The sequence below is a fragment of the Equus caballus genome, chromosome 1, assembly GCF_041296265.1.
Source record: "Equus caballus isolate H_3958 breed thoroughbred chromosome 1, TB-T2T, whole genome shotgun sequence".
NCBI lineage: Eukaryota > Metazoa > Chordata > Mammalia > Perissodactyla > Equidae > Equus > Equus caballus.
In genome coordinates, this window is record NC_091684.1 from 159,579,850 (window position 1) to 159,597,495 (window position 17,646).

The window sequence follows — 17,646 nt, forward strand, 5'->3', positions numbered from 1 at the left end:
TCAGAAATGATTCAAAACTTTGATTTCTAGATAAACATCAGAAGCACCTATCCACAGATGGGGTTCACCACTTTTATATATAGTCACATCCTCAAAAGGCTACCACTGTAAAGAGATAGAGTAGTAATAAGTGAGCTGTGTAAAGGTAACATTTTCCAAATACCTTAGTGCTTAGAGCCACCCGGAGTCCATATGGGGAATCAGTCATGCAGCCTGTGGACTTTCCTATAGTTGTCTTTATTGGCACTACACTTCCACCTCGTTGAAACACTGGTATCTGTAACAGAGCAACACTCTCAGGAAAGGAGTATTCATATAATGCAATTTCAAACTAGAAGTTGAAAATACTTCATTGTACAAGACTCACATTCTTTATAGGTATAGATTCAAAGGCAAAATAAATTTGTGAGCACAGAGATGGCAAATATGGGGGCCCTGGCATTAAAAGGAAAAGACTTCAAACACTAAAAAAGGGTCTGCTTTTTAATTATTAGGGAAACTTCTCACCCTTCATCCATTTATTATCTACTCTGCTTATCCTGTCAGTAGCCTTTCCTGTTTTGTATTTTTAATGTTCCTGTCACTATAATAAACAAGTTTATTTCTAGGGCCTTGCTAAAAGAGTGAATTTTTCTGTCTGTGTAAACAGGCCCAGATGTGTGTGTACATGTGTATATAAAAGACGGCAGTTTGTTGGTTTGGGGGAGATGACTTTTGTACCTATTCAGTGTAGCTTATACCCTTCTTGCTCTCTGCTTCCCTGGATCACCAGGATGAGTGACTCAATTCTGAGGGTAAATCTGTGAAACTTCTGTTACAGAAGCCACCAAGGGCACTTTAAGTGACTCTAACAACAGGGATGTAGGCACAGCCCATACCTATGGGTCTTCTGGAATGGCATTCCCAGCAGGGAACGCTCAGTAGCTTTCCTCCGTGAGGAAGCTCCCTGGATCCCACGAGGGCCGAACTTCGCTCTGAGTACTTCACGCTGAGTAAAGCGCAGGCAGGGAGAAGAGTACAAGAATATAAATGAGGTTGGGGGTGAGGGTGGAGTCGTTAAGATGTCCACCTCCTGCTTGACTTGCAGGTGGCAGCCAGAGGTAAGAAACATCCACCTCCCCACCTTCGTCAGCCGATTTCTTCTTCGTTTTTTTCTCTCTCAAAGAATGAGGGAGTAAGTTAGTATGGAATGGGCTCTGAAATGGGAGTCCAGCTGACCTGGGGGCTTGTCTCAGTTCTGCCACAGTCTAGCCACAACCCTGGACAAGCAATTTAACTTCTCTGAACCTCAGTTTCTTCACTTGTAAGCACGAACGATTATAGCAAACAAATGTTAAGGTCTCTTCTGGATCTGAAAGTTGACACCTGAAATCATTTTCTTTATAACGGAGTTCATATGGCTGCTGACAATTCTAAAAAATAACATCAATATCTATTTACTAATCTTTGCACTACTCAGGGCTTGAGGCAGTGGTTGTGATTCAGTTGCAGGAACAAACTTCCCTTCGGAAACTCAGTGTGGGCGGGTCCCTTGATTCTAACACCGTGACTCACAGCATTCCCTAAGACATGGAGGTCCAGGGTCACAATGAAGACTCAGGTCTTTCGACTGGGCCCTCTAGAAGGACACTCTGTACGGCCTGTGTAGTGAACACCATGTTTCTTCTCTGTTCTCAGTGCTATTACTTTTCTTAGACGTACAAATGTGAACATATGGGGAAGAGTTGTTCTTCCTCGATGTTTCACACTGTGAAATCAGAGCGTATATTATTTTTATACTCCTTTTTCTCACATTTTAACAGCTTTATTGATGTAATTTACATGCCATACAATTCACCCATTTGAAGTGTACAATTAAATGATTTTTAGTATACTCAGAATCATGTAACTATCATTACAATCAATTTTATTTTTTTTTTGAGGAAGATTAGCCCTGAGCTAACTACTGCCAATCCTCCTCTTTTTGCTGAAAAGACTGGCCCTGAGCTAACATCCGTGCCCATCTTCCTCTACTTTATATGTGGACGCCTACCACAGCATGGCATGTCAAGTGGTGCCATGTCCGCACCCAGGATCCAAACCAGCAAACCCCGGGCCACCAAGAAGCGGAACGTGTGAACTTAACCACTGCGCCACCGGGCTGGCCCCCATTACAATCAATTTTAAAACATCTTCATTGCCCCAAAAAGAAACCCTGTACCCATTAACAGTCACTCCCATGGCTCCCCAAACCCTCTCCCTGCCCCAGCCCCAGGCGATCACTAATCCACTTTCTCTCTCTCTACGTAGGTGTTATTATGCAGAACACTAACGTCCTTGCTTCTGTTGTGCAAATGCATATGTTATGGACTGAATGCTTGTGTCCCTCCAAAATTCCTATGATGAAGCCCCGCCCACTACGTGACTGTATTTGGAGACAGGGCCTTTACAGAGGTAATTAAGGTTAAATGAGATCCTAAGAGTGGGGCTCTAATCCAATAGGATTAGTGTCCTTATAAGAAGAGGCACAAGAGAGCCTACTCTCGCCCTCTGCCGCGTGAGGACACAGCAAGAAGGTGGCTGTCTATACGCCAGGAAGGGTCCTCACCAGGAACCAAATTGGTTGGTACCTGGATCTGGGACTTCTAGCCTCCAGAACTGTGACAAAATAAATTTCTGTTGTATAAGCCACCCGGTCTATGATATTTTGTTATGGCAGCCAAAGGAGATTAGTATAGCACAATAGGTAAAAGTAACAGTCTGAAAATAACTTACAGTGTCCAAGTCTACTGGGATCTTCACAGTACATGCTCCTTCCCAACGAGTAAATGTCTTAGAGTCATACCAGACCTGAAAAGGAACAGACCCTAATGAAAAAGAGTATATGAGCAACTCTGCTCACAATTTCATTATTCAGTAAAATATCCATTTACTTGGATCTCAAATAACCAGAAAGTCAAAATAAGCATAATTTTAAAAAAATCTTGAGTAGAAGTTAGGAAGAACATATGCTTTTAAGAAGATCCCAAAGGACTAAGCTAGTACTGTGATGGATTAAGTTGACTAAAAGGCCATTCATCTGTCCATCCATTCATCCAAAAGTTATTTATTGAACAACCTACCATGTGCCCAGCACTACTGGGTACACATGAGTGAACAGAAAGATACAGTTCCTGCCCTCATGGATTGCATAGTCCAGTTGGCTTACCAAAACTTAATGCATCTAGTAGTAAAAAAAAAAGATGATGGGAGAGAGAAAAAAACAACAATAAAGAAGAAAAGCATACTGCAAGCAGATAAATTACAAATGAGGCAGAAGAAAAGGAAAGTGTCAGAGAGGACACAGATCTTGGAGAAGAACAAATGGAAACTTGGATTACTATTATAGTATCATTTTTTAACAGAGTACAATTCAAGGATGAGATTGAAACTCCTATCTGGGATCCCTGTCAATGGGGTTTAGTTGCTGAAGTACCAAAATGTTCTACAAAGTAATTTCATGGGATAAATCCTAAAGATACCATCAGAAACAGCATGAGAACAAAAACTTCTGTTTCTCTCTTCTAGCCCAGTATAATTTCTGGCAACCACAGAGTCTATTTTGCAAGTTCACCTCCTGGGATTACTACATCCTTTATATAGCTGGGCTGTTGAGTCTGTCACTGTCCTGCAGTGAATGTGAGAGGCCTATGACTTGACTTTGGTTAGCCACAGTGACCTCCTAATTCAACAGGACCAACCCCACCTTGTCATGATGGATTATCTTGGCTGGATTGAATTTGCTAACGTTTTGTCAAGGATTTCTGTGTCTGTGTTGATGAGGGATATTGTCTTAGCTTTCTTTTCTTGTAATGTCTTTCTTTGGCAAATTCCAGTAGCTTTAGATAAAAAGCTGGTGGGAATAAAAGGTAAAAAACTGACTCAAACAATATTTGGGGATTACCTGCCTACCATTTCCAGAACTAATTAGAATGAGAGATATAGGGTATGTGCTCTGGTACCATATACAAAGATCCCCAGCCTCGGGAGGGTATAACTGTACAAAACACCATGCAGATCAGACCTAGAGCTCAGTCACCAAGCTCCCTCACCCAGAAAGTACTTATTGAAGCCCTACTATGTGCCAGGAACCCATCTAGATACTAGGGATACAGCAGTGAACATAGATAAAAATCACTGACCTCAAGAAGCTAACATTCTAATGGGAGAGACAGATAATAAACAAAACATATAAGTAAGTATATAAAATGTTAAAGGTGGCACATTCTGTGGAGAAAAATAAAGAGTGAAGGAGGGCTGGACAGTACCGGGGCAGTGGGAATGGTTCATAACCTTAAACAGATGGTCAGAGAAGGCCTCACTGAGAAGGAGATATTCAAGCAAAGACCTGAAGGAGAGGGAATGGGCCATACAGAAATATGGGGAAGAGTGACAGTGACTTTAGATAGCCCCCTTGCACAGTGCAATGTGGTACTAGCCAGCGAGATAAAGGTCTGGAAAGAAACGGCTTGGATCTTCTACCCAGGGTTTGTGAAGATACAGTGAGAGAAACAATCACAGACTGTTCTGGGAAACAGTGCTGAAGGAGTATGTTTTATAGTCATGAAAATGTGCTTGCACTGATGACAGGTCATTAACAAAAATTTATGGCTAAGTTGGAAAGGGAGCTAGTTCCTTTTAATGGGAGCCTACTGCTTTGTTAGAATCAACTTGAGAAACTCTCAGGAGAAATGCTTCGCAGGACAATTTGTTTAGCTGTTGTTGTTTGTAAGCTTTTTCTCAGGTTTCTACTTGGTAGGGGAACCTTCATAAAGAGCCCTCACCTTCAGAACTACAAATTACCAGAGAAACCAAGAGGAAAGAACATAATTCATGAACATTCTGGAGAAAAGCCTGGTTATTGTCATATCAAGAATGACAAACGTAGTGGGCTGAATGGTGGCTCCTTAAAAAGATGTATGCACATCTAAATCCCTGGAAGGACTGAATATTACCTTCTATGGTAACAGATTTGACTAAATTAAGGATCTTGAGATAAGAACATTATCAGGGATTATCCAGGTGGGCCCTAAATGTCATCACAAGTGTCCTTATAAGAGACAGAGGGAGACATAGACACACTGAGGAGAAGGCATTGTGAAGATGGAGGCGCATGTTGGAGTGATGCGGCTACAAACCAAGGAACGCCAAGGACTGCGGGCAGCCACCAGAAGCTAGGAGAGAGGCATGGAACAGATTCTCCTTCAGAGACTCCAGAAGGAACCAACCCTGCTTACACCTTGATTTCAGACTTCTGCCTCCAGAACTGTGAGAGAATAAATTTTTGTTGTTTTAAGCCACCGAGTTTGTGGTAATTTGTTACAGCAGCTTCAGGAAATGAATACAACAACCAAACATAAAGCTGGATGGAGGGCGAACACTGGCACTGGATGTGGTTTCACACTGTTGCCAAGGCAGTGCTTGATGGCACTGAGCAGCAAGCATGGCCTGGCTTAGCTACCTCACCACTTGCCTTGACAGTTCAGGAATATCTTCACATGGCAGTCCCACATCAGCTCAGGGTCCTTCACAGCTCTGCCCCCTGCCCGCTGAAGCCTGTGGCGATGCTCCAGTGCTCGAAGACTTTCTCCAGGATCTGTCTCCTTCCTGCTCTTCACTCTATACCCTCTTTCCCTGGTCTGGTGCCCCAAAATTCTGCCCTGTCTCTTCTCCTGGCCCCTTTGGATATATTCTTGATCTGTCTCTGGAGGCTGCTCTTATCACCCATGGCTCTCTCCTCTGCAGTCCATGGGTTATTCCCACCCCTTATGTGTGCCCTTCCTGGGTTCAGTGGCCTGGGCTCCAGCAGGTCCAAGAAGATATTTCATAAAAGTAATAATAATCAATGACAACAACCAATAAAAGAGCAGAGGAAGGCTGGAGGGGCACAGAGGAAAGTCACTGTTGTTACTTTTTACCCACTTTGGTGAGTGTCTGGAGGCCAGATTTTGGTACCAAAACTCAGGATTCAGATAGAGCCAGAACCAAAGAGCAAAGTCTCTTCAAACTTATGTTTCCCTCCAGAGTTTGATACCTCATAGTAGAATGAAGATTTCTTCCTACCCAAAGCCTCAATGTGTTTACAAGGAGTCACTTACACAAGTCAAAATGTGAGGATAAAGAACCATTCTGATCCTCCTCAGTGTCATCACCTAGTCATCTTTCTCCCTGCTCTTCCATTAAGTTTCTCGACCTCTGAGGCCAGTGGTCATGACTTACAAGAATCTTCAGTTGCTACAGTCATTTGGGCTGTCTTCACAACTACATGATGAAGAAATCTATTTGCTAATGGATTAATTCATCAGAATGAAGGGATGAGATCTGAGACATATAAGATACGTGGCTGACTGTCATTTATTCTTACCTCATTTGATCCTGGCAGAAACACATCAACTACAGTGGCTTCCAGTTCTGTGACTGGATGAACCAACAAAGCACTTCCTGAAAAACGGAGAAGAAATAAAGCTGAGTATCATTATAAGAGGTCTGAAAACATCCTTCCCCTCTAATTGAGTGGTTTCAAAGACTACTCAACTGTGAACTTCTTGAAGATAGAGACCTTGGTGAGTTGAACCAATGATTCACCAGAGAGATGCATTTAGAAAGAAGACAAGTGCTCAAAGAGGTCACTGTATTATTACCTATCATGAGTCCATTTATGGCATATTAGGATAATAGGGAGGGACCCGGACACAGTCTATTACAGTCTCATCTTGTGCATGACTGCTAGTATTCCAGTAGTCTGAAAGCGCCATTGTGCCTCTCCAAGTGCTTCACCATTTGCTCTAAGTGACTTTGAAGACGATGAGCCTACAACTGTTATCCAGAAGTGTGGTCAGCGTGGATGCTCAGATCCTCCTCCTTTGGGCAGTTATCATGGGGAAAGCTGTAATTCTCTTAAAGGCAATCTGGATTAATTAATTTTGTTTTGACCTTGACATCACATGTATGTAAAATTCATTCATTTATGAATTCACTCTTTCATTCAACAAATATTTATAGAATTCCTACTGAGTGCCAGGCACTGTGCTAGTCTTTGGGAATATAGTGGCAAATAAGACAGACATGGTGCTAGCCCTTATGGGGTTCACAGTCAGTAAAGACAGACATTAAACAAGTAATTACAAATTAATTAGAGTTAAGACAAATACCAAAAAAGGCAAAAGTACAAAATGGAATGAAAGTTATTTAATAAGAAGGATTGAATTTGACTATGGTAGGTGGAATTAGGTATTAGGAAGAAATTCTGGTCAGGGACATTTTCTCCAAAGAAGTAGCTATTTAAACTGAGACCTAAGGATGAGTGGAGACCTGAAGAGCTAGCTTTTTTACATTTTATATTTTCTCCTCTTTAGACACAGGATTCACCTTTTGGGCAACTCTCTGTGGAGCCTGGTTTCTTGAGCCCTACACCCAAGATGATAAACTTCCATGTTCTGGATTTGGTGGTTAACTTGTTAAAGAAGAGGCCAACAACAAAAAACAAAATCCTGTTTTTCATATGAAATAAGCTCTTCTGGGTCTTTACTATAACCATCTGGTCTTTTTTCTACTTCCCTGCCCTGTAGCGATATAAGGCTTAGGAGTGGACCCAGAACAAGAATCCCAGATTGTATCCACAAATAGAATGGATTTATATAAAGTTAACAATATTATGAGAAGTGCTACACGACAACTATAGAATACAGCTATGATCCCACTAATACACTAAAAATCCTGGTGATAGAATTTCTTTTATTTTTATTTATTAAAAAAATTTTTTTTAAAGAGTAAACTTTTTTTTTTAAAGATTTTATTTCTCCTTTTTCTCCCAAAGCCCCCTGGTACATAGTTGTGTATTTTTAGTTGTGGGTCCTTCTAGTTGTGGCATGTGGCATGCTGCCTCAACATGGCCTGATGAGCGGTGCCATGTCTGCGCCCAGGATTCAAACCGGGAAAACCCTGGGCTGCTGAAGCGGAGCGCGCACAAACTTAACCACTTGGCCACGGGGCCAGCCCCTCTTTTATTTTTTGGCTTTCTTGAGATTAGAGATTTTTTAGTGCTCTTACACTAGGAAATGTAACAAAAACATAATTACAGTATTTATTGTACCTATAATTAATCAAGAAATGCTCACCTAGCATGTACTCATCTTCCACACCAAAAGCCTCTAATGCATCAGGGAACTCTATCCACAGAGGCCTGAGGAAAGAAAAAAAAATTCTTGACTTCAACATCATTAAGTGTTTTATTATTACAATTCCATCACTTAAATTTTCGGTTTTATAACTATTCAAAGGAAACTGGAAAAAGCCAAAGAGCCAAGATTCTTTTCACATGATTCAAGATTTCATGAGCAATTGCTATGATTATTAAATATTTTTCTTATGTGAAAGAGCTATCTACTAGCTTAAATCTTCCAATGAGAGATTGCGAATTCTGGTACCTGCAATTTGTCCTTCTGATTGCTGAGCACTACTACTCTGACAGGCAGAATCAGAGTGTTGTGCAACTCCAAATGCCTAACACATTTGGTGTAAAACAAATTAAATGTTTGTAAAACCATATTTTACAATGATATGAAATCTATGCCATTTCATGCTGTCACTGCCTTTCATGCATCCTTTATCATTACCTATTTAAATGAAAAAAAAAAAAGGGTTTTCTTGTTTTCAAGCTGGCAACATTTTTGGAGGGTTGAGAAACTGTTGTGTGGTTTTTTGTTTGTTTTATTGTTATTGTTGTACACAACTATCTAGGAGGTATTGGGGCTTATAAAAATAATAAAACTTTCAATATGTGTCTGGATATCAACTGGTTCTCATAATTTTTTTCAATTTCATGAGGAAAAGATACTTTTTAATAAGAGAAACTTATTTTTAGCTTAATCACTAGCCTTTGTAATAATATATTCCTTTCCTACTAAATAGTAACAGAGGTCTCTAAACCTGGCTGATGTCTAGAATCAACAGGGAGATTTCTAACAAGCATAGATCCCCGGGACCTACTCGAGGAGATCCCAGTAGGATTGGAGGTGTGGCCTTGGAATCTGGATTTTTAAAAAGCTCCCCAGGGGATTCTGATCTGAGCCAGGAGTAGCAAGTGCTGATCTAGAAGTCTTGGCATACTACGTGTGTACTTGGTGTATCGTTCTCTAACCTAGAAAATTGGTTCTTCATGTCCTGCCATCAAAATAGAATCTGAATATAATTTACACACCAGAAAAACTGTTCACCTCAAGCCTGGAATGGGTTAGCCCTAAGGGTAAGATAGAGCCTAAGATGGCAGAATATGTTGTTCTTCATGAGAGGATGCTTGTGGGTTCAGTACTGAATGAATTCAGTTAGAAAGTCGTTTCCTTTTTCTTTGAAAAATCTCTATTTCTGTCTCCTATCAAGTATTAACTCTTGAATCACAAAGTAGCAGGGGATCTAGCTTCTATCTTCTGTGATCTCCACTGCCTGACTGCTCACAGTTGGTGCTCAATAAGCTGACTGACTCTTCTTCACCTTTTCTTTTGAAATCATTGTGTAATTACTCATTCCCCAGGGGCTGAGGGGATCTTCTGGTATAGACATAGACCGGTTGCTGGGGCCTCTGACTGGTGAAGCGTATTTACCTCATGACGGGTTCAGAAGCAACGTGTGCACGGTAGAACAGAGAATACCAATAGGGTAGGAGGGTGTAGCGCTGTCTGATGGCTTCTCGGATGAGCCGGGTGTGTTCCTCTCCGAAGAGCCACGGTTCCCGTCGCTTGGTGTCCATAGTGGCGTGGCCACGGAAGAAGGGCTGGTAGGCTCCGGCCTGGTACCAACGCACTAGCAGCTCTGCGTCTGGGTTCCCGATGAAGCCGCCTACATCAGCTGATGAGTCAGTCACAGAAAGACCGAGTGAGGCAACCAGGCTTCTAACAAATTATGCACACAGGTCAAATAAGGCCTTGAAGACTGACAGGAGAAAGGTGCTGTCTGTGCACTCAAAATGACAGGATAAAACTGTGGCCTCAAATTAGGGAGCACATACTAAAAAACTCAGCCTCTTGGATCTGACAATACACTCTCTGAACATTCTTTTCTTGTCAAAAGGTCAGAGGTTTCACTGCAAGGTCAACATTTCTGTATGTTTTTGAACCCAGGTAACCTAGAAATTGCAAAATGTCTGCCTGATTCAGTGAGTCTGTGTTTAGGGGTGGGGTGGCGGGTTGGCAATTGATTTCCTTTGAAACCAACATCTGAAGCAAGATAAAAATTACAGAAAGAACTAAAGACAAACAGATACTCAGAAGTTTAGGTAGGATTTCACGCCTAGCCTTTAAGCAGGATACATATTCTCTGTGTTGTATTTGGACCAATGCCATAAAAATCACATCTATCACAAAGTGAGATTAAGTTGCTTCTACTCCTTCAGAAAACAAGGAGCAGCTGAACTGTACACGCTGAGCACCTTCCACACTGAGAGCGCTCAGAGCAGAGAATTATGAGGATTCGGGGAAGGCAGCCCATCAGAGAATCTAATTTTAACTAAATTTATCTCTCCCAAGAGCATATCTTTTTTTTTCTTTCAACAGTTAAAATATATCACAGAATTTTAAACCTGCTGAGTAAAAAAGATTTCTGTAAGGCTGATTTCTGATTTGCTAAATTCTTTGTAGTTCTTCCCATTTTTCTCACTTTCAAGAAGAAAAGGTATGTTTCAGGAAGACACGTGGTTATCAAGAGCATCTACTGAGGTAGCAGAGAGAGGAGGGAAAGAAGCACTCTGGCTCCACTTCTGATGACTTTATTTCATGTCCTCAGTTCAGAGAAGACACAACAGCTCTGAAGCGTCCCTTTCACTCTCCTCTCTAATCTGTCCTCCTTCACTTTACTCATTTTCTCGTTCCCACGTTTATCCCCGCCCAAAACAGCCAATGAGAAGGGATTTGTGACCAGTTTTGACGAAAGCATCCACACTTTTTATTTCCTCTCACGTCAAGCCTGAGCATATCACCTTACCTCCACAAAAAGAGATCCCAGTGACACTGAGAGTGAGCAACATAGGGATAGAAATTTTCAGGTAACTCCATTCTGCTGTGTTGTCGCCTGTCCACACAGCACCTTTGGTCACCAGTAACAAAATATTAAAAAAAAAAAAAAATCAGCCCATGCACTCAATTTCATATTCAGATTCCTTATTTGTAATAGACAAATTACTATAAAGGAAAACCTTTCTTTCTTACCTTAAAACATACAAATTCTGATTTTCTACAATGAAAATATATTAATTTTCTAATGTGAAAAAGTTGTTAAAATCCACAAAACATTTTGTGAAGATATTCTGAAATTGCACTTCTATTTGAAGTATAACAAGTCTAAGTTTAGAAGGAAGATTTTTTAAAAATCAACGTTACTGAGATACAATTTACATACAATAAATGTACCTATTTGAAGTGAAGAGTTTGATGAGTTTCGAAAAATGTATATGCCCATGTAACCAGCACCATAAGCAGGGAAGAGAACATTTCCATTACTGCAAAAGTTCACGTGGGCTTCTTTGTAGTCAATAACCCCCCACTTTACCCAACCATTGATTTGATTTCTATGACTATAAATTAGTCTTTTCTAGAATTTCACATAAATGGAAACATAATATATACTATTTTGTGTTCTAAAATGTTCTATTTTGTGTTCTTTTTTCACTCAGCATAATATTGTTGTTTCCTCCTTTTTATTTGCTGAGTAGTACTCCATAGTATGGCTATATCACAAGTTATTTATCCACCTACCTATCGATGGACATTTGGATTCTTTCCAAGTTTTGGCTATTATGAATGAAGCTGCCATAAACATTTGTGTACAAATCTTTGTGTGACATATGTTTTCATTTGTCTTGGGTAAATACCTGGGAGTGGAATTGCTGGGTCTATGTTCAGCGTATGTTGAATACTTGAAGAAAATTTCAAACTGTTTAGCAAAGTGTTTGTACCACTTTCACATTCTCAATAAACGGGAGTTTCAGTTGTTCTACATCCTTGTCAACACTTGATGGTGTCAGTCTTTTTAATTCTAGCCACTCTAACGGGTGTGTAGTGGTGTCTCTCTGTGGTTTTAATTTGTATTTCCCTAATGACTAATGATCTGGAGCATCTTTTCACGTGTTTATCGATCATTCATATGTCTTCTTTTGTAAAGTGTCTATTCAAATCTTTTGCTCATTTTTCAAAGTAGGTTGTCTTTTTATTATTTAATTGTAAAAGTTCTTTAGGTATTCTGGATACAAGTCCTTTGACAGATATATATGTATATTACAAATATTTTCTCTCTGTGGCTTGACTTTCATTTTTTTAACAATATTTTTGAAAGGATAGAAGTTTTTAATTTTGATGAAGTCCAATTTAGCATTTTCTTTTATGGTTCATGCTTTTTGTGCTCTATCCAAGAAATCTTTGCCTATCTTAAAGTCACAAAGATTTTCTATGTTTTCTTCTAGAAGTTTTGTGTTTGTTTCAGCATTTATAATTTAGGGCTATATTTCATTTTGGGTTACTTTTTGTGTATACTGTTTGGTAAGGGTCGAGGGTTTTTTTCCTCCCCACATAGATACCCACTGTTCCAGCACCATTTATTGAAAAAACTCCTTTCTCCATTGAATTGTCTTGGCAACTTTGTTGCTAATTAATTGACCACATATCTGTTGGACTCTCTGTGGATTCTCTATTTTATCCCATTGATCTACTGCCTATTCCCCCCCTTGAAAAATCGCTCTATAATTTGAGAGCAATGGCACAGACCCTCTAGGGACGCCATAAAAGCAGGAGCAATAGCAATAGCTAACATTTAACAGGCCTTTACTGACCCAGGTGTTATGCTGCTTTGCTTGTATTAGCCCACTTACTCATCACAACAACCCTATCAGGTAACCACTATTTAACCTCATTTTACAGAGGAAGGAAACACGGCAAACAGTGGCTATTATAATGTACTCAGAGTCATCCAGTTACTAAGTTGTAGAGGCAGGATTTGAGCCTCAAAGCCAGTGCTCTTGTTCTCTGTACAGCTGACAAGAGTTTGTGAAGATAGACTATATGCCACTAAAGAGACCCATAAAAGTCTCATTTTACTAAATCTTGATTATTCCTGAAGCATTTTTGTCTATCTCCTACCAAAACAGGTTTGGTAGTTATTTTTGTTTTAATCTTCCATAGAAATTTTAGGCTGTCCTATGGCCAGCAAAGAAAAATATTTTCAAGAAACTGTTCTTTTTAAACAGTACTCTAAAAATTTCCCCTTGGCTTCAAATGAGATATGTATATATCCACATAATGATTTTGAAATCGACATGACAACATTCTCATCAAGAAAGAAGGTTCCTGTAAACATGCAGATATTTTCGTGTCTCATATGGTTGTTTAGTCAGAGATTCTGACTACTGATCTCAGCACAGGACTTAACACAATAGTGTTCTCTGTAATGCCTCACTCGCCGCACTGGGGGCAAAGCCGACAGTTTCACACAGAGCCTTGAAGACTAGGCAGTGGGCCAATACTTAAGTAATCAAAGGTTACTTAGCATGCATATCTTCTGTTATCTTTTTTTTAACTGCTGCTTATAAATGCTTTCATTAAAAAATACTTTACATTTTTTAGTGATTAAAAATGATACTCACAGAGAATTTGGAAAACAGAGATAGGTAAAAAGAAGAAAATTAAAATCACTCATAAGCACCAAGGTACTATACTTATTGATTTCCATTATTACCTACATATGTATATTTATTTTTTAACAAAATTGGGATAATATATAAACATTTAGGCATTTTGCTTTATTTAAATCTGTTTATCATGATGTTACAAACATTTTCTCATGCAATTAAGGCACTATTTTAAACAGCCTTATTATAGTCTATCATATGGATACATCATACTTCTATAACTATTTCCTTATTGCTACATATTTGGATTTTCCTTCCTTTTGGTTTCAAGGACTAATGCTGTGGTGAGCATCTCCATACAATCTTTGCCTGAGATAACAATATTTTGGCCTTTTCTGGAGTACCACGGGGGCTGGTTTTCAGGGGTGAAGTAGGAGGCCCAATATCATCTGTGGTGTAGTACAGGCTAGATTCTTCAAATGGGGATCTAAGCTCCCAGTTATTTATTCAAGGCCAGGAGACTTAAAATAGCCTTCCTGCCACAAGGTGGTTAAGTTGAACTAGATCTGCAGTAGCTACTAAACTGGATCCAGTTATAGATGACCCTGACCACAAGTAACAGCCAGGTCTATTTTAAGTCATATGGCTAAGTGGAACAGGTGTTTGAAGGAATGTGTGAGAAGTATATTTTCCCTGGTTTTAATCAATCAAAGAGGCGGGATCAGAGATGACCATCACAGCAAACTGAGATATTCTGAAGTCATTTTCTCAACTAAGTGGCCATGCCTTCAGTGGGAAACAAGTAACTAAACTTTTTATTGGTTTATTCTTTCTCATAGGACAAAATGCATACTTCAGGGCACATCACTCTCTACAATCTAGGGCATGCCCACCAGCTACTGAAAAGGAATGCATCAACACAGTAGCACCATATACCATAAATGGTCAGAAAGACAGGTTGCTAACTTGTGTTTTTAAGTCTGATCATATAAGCCATTCCTTACCATACTTTTGTGATCCAGCAAAGAAAGAACGTGTAAGAACAAAGGGTCTCTCCTTCCCTTTTGATCGTTGTATTAGTCCTTCTGCAGTAGCCATTTGCTACAAAGGCAAAGGAGAAAAATTTCAAAGAAATGATTGGATTAGGGCATTGTGCAGACATCCCCAATAAGCTATTTAACATGCAAAAAGTAAATAGTAGGTGCAAATGTGAAAGGGAAAATATTAAAATAAATCCTCAAATAATTTTCATGATGTAATGAAACTACTCTAAACTCCCCTCTTAAAAGAGTGGAAAAATTTCTCTGATTAAAATAGCAATGAAATAATGGTAAATAATAAGCTAGCAGTTATTTGGTGCTTACTATTACTAGGCATTTTGTGAGATTTTTCTCTTATAATCTATACAACAGCCTCTGAGATGGATAGGTTTCATTGATGAGAAAAGCTGAGATTCAGAGAGGTTAAGTGACTGGCCCTGGTCTACAAACAAAAATTCTCTAAAGTGTTTTGCAGTTATAGCAAGAGGCTGTTAGAGAAGTAAACACATACTATCTGAAAACTGGGCTATATCTAGCCAGCAGCTCCCACCGGGAAATACCAATTGGTGGGAGGGCCATAGAAACACAGTTCCATTCTGAAAATAACAAAGAGCCATGGATATAAATTAGGGTAACTGACTGCCAAGTCTTTTGGATGTGACTGGCAAATGGAAAACAATTCTACCACCTTCTACTGAGAAGGTTAAGTAGTTAAGGAAGGCTTTCTACATTTAAAAAGTACATTTATTGAAATGGTATATCTGTGCTCTCGATCTTACTCCTTTGGTATGAATGTAAGACTTGCTGTATTTAGGCATTTGTGAAATTTCAAAACATTTGTTTTAATTTCCTTTGTTTATTATTTATACACTGCCTACTTCATTAAAAGTCTGAGGCAGTATTCAGTGCCATGTACGAATGGCTCCTGGCAAGGAAGATGTTTCTATGTTATCATTAATCTCACAATATCCTTAAAATTCAAGTTCATCATAGAAGGAAAAGAAGCAAAGGGAGAAATAATAAGTTTTATACCGCTACAACCTGATAAGAATCATTGCAGTTATTAGAAAAGACACATAAAGAGAAATGAACAGTACAGTATAGCTATTATAAAGCAAATGACTTTCAGCCCAAAAGGCAGGGCACCTGGGTCCAGTTGGCTTCTTTTTGGATGTCTTACATGATAAAAACCATAGATGTTGTGTAGTTCTCTGTGCTCCCAGTTGCCATGATGAATAGCATTCTTCTGCATAGTTAGCTCTGGCCCTCTAAAGACAGAGGGTTCATTCATGTCATTCCATATGTAGAGGATGTCAGTAGATCCCTAGGAAACAAATCTTGGTCATGATAATACTCCTACAGTGACGATACTAATATGATAGTGCCCCTATTCCTCTTTCCTACTCCATTTAATTTACTTATTTATTATGTTTATCATCTATGCTAAATCATCTGCTACAATAAAAGCTCCACAGGCAGGGAATTTTGTCTATTCTGTTCACTGACAAATCCTTAACACCTAGAACAGTACTAGAACTGCAGAAGGTTCTCAATAAGTATTTGTTGATGAATGAAAGAATGCTGTGCTGCATTGTCTGTGAAATACATATTGCCCAGCAAGTCCACGCCGGGACGTACCCTGGAAAACCCCTACAGAGAGGGTTGTGAATATTCACAATTAGGCTTCATATCATCTATCATTTGCTCCATCTCTTAACTAAGGGCAATTACAGCCGTCTGTGATAAGATTCTGCCTTCCCTCTAATACTCTGAAGGATCTGACAGCTAAGATACCTGTTTGTTAGCAGGATCTATAGTTTGTGTTCTACACAGAAATGTTCAATGTTGAGTGGGAAGGGGCAGCTGAGTCATCTGGCTAACAGGGTGTTACAATCCCTTTATAGACTCCCTGGTCTCTCGGCCTTTGACTCAATAGCTACAATGACAGGGAGTCCCTCAGGCAGCCCATTCCATTATTTTCGGAAAGTCCTGCTCCTTGTAACATCCTCTCGCAGGGCCTAGCTTGCCTTCTGGGATACCACAGAATACTCTAATGCCTCACCCACGTGACAGTCTTTCAAATGGCTGGAGGGGTTTACATTTTCTTTTGACTCCTTACCTTCAACTATTTCTAAACGTGTATACTTCAATGAACAAGGCTATATGGTTTCCAAATATTTAACTACTTTGTCCTTCTTTAGCATCCTTTAAGGGAGGGGTTGGCAAACTTTTTCTGAAAAGGGCAAGACAGTAAATATTTTCAACTTTGCAGGCCGTAAGGCCTCTCTTTCCATAATTCAACTCTGCTACAGTAGTGTGAAAACAGCCATAGACGATAGGGAAATGAACGAGCATGGCCAGATTTGGCCAGATGTTGTTTACCTAGCTCCAACGTGTTTTCTGTGTCCTAATATATGATGCTCAGAAACTAGAGTTAGTGATTAAGAGCTAGGTTTGGGAGACAGACAGAACTGAGTTCAAATCTTGGGTACATCACTTACTAGATGGGTAAATTTAGCAGGTTTTTAAACACATGCATGCCTCAATTTCCTCACCTGTGGGATTAGAGTTAATTATGGGTCCAACTTCAGAGGGTTATTGTGAAGATAAAATGGCATAATGTACATAAAGTGCTAGCACAATGCTTGCCACATAGCAAATAGTCCATTTATATTAGGCATCATTATGATCATCATCATAATCGGTTGAAAACAGTTCTCTAGATGTGGCCTCTTCAGTTCTCTCTGTGGTTCTTGTAAGATTTTAAGAATTGATTTATTATTATACCTTACTTTTAATGTCACGTTATACTTTGCAAGATATTTTCACATATATCAATACCAATTTGAAAATATAATAAATCTCTATTATTAAGTACTTTGACATATCATAGAGTATATTATAATAGAAGTCCAAATCACAGCTTTTGTGCATTTGGTAATACACACGGCACCTCTCCCAGCACCACCAAAGTCTGTA

The 17,646-nt window shown here is 39.5% G+C and overlaps 1 protein-coding gene across 3 annotated transcripts in view; it reads right to left on the reverse strand.

Moving 5' to 3' along the window:
* The window catches only part of GANC (glucosidase alpha, neutral C), a 74,708-nt gene that overhangs the window by 10,574 nt on the left and 46,488 nt on the right, over positions 1-17,646 (reverse strand). For 2 of the 3 annotated variants that reach the window (XM_023619222.2, XM_023619234.2), the window contains exons 14-21: positions 15,848-15,991; positions 14,632-14,728; positions 10,993-11,094; positions 9,618-9,861; positions 8,136-8,200; positions 6,383-6,459; positions 2,755-2,829; positions 164-277 (exon numbers count right to left, since the gene is read on the reverse strand). In XM_023619222.2, coding sequence (XP_023474990.1) covers positions 164-277; positions 2,755-2,829; positions 6,383-6,459; positions 8,136-8,200; positions 9,618-9,861; positions 10,993-11,094; positions 14,632-14,728; positions 15,848-15,991 — 918 coding nt within the window. Of the gene's footprint in view, positions 1-163; positions 278-2,754; positions 2,830-6,382; positions 6,460-8,135; positions 8,201-9,617; positions 9,862-10,992; positions 11,095-14,631; positions 14,729-15,813; positions 15,992-17,646 lie in introns of all 3 variants that reach the window. The other variant, XR_011427230.1, reaches the window with a different exon arrangement.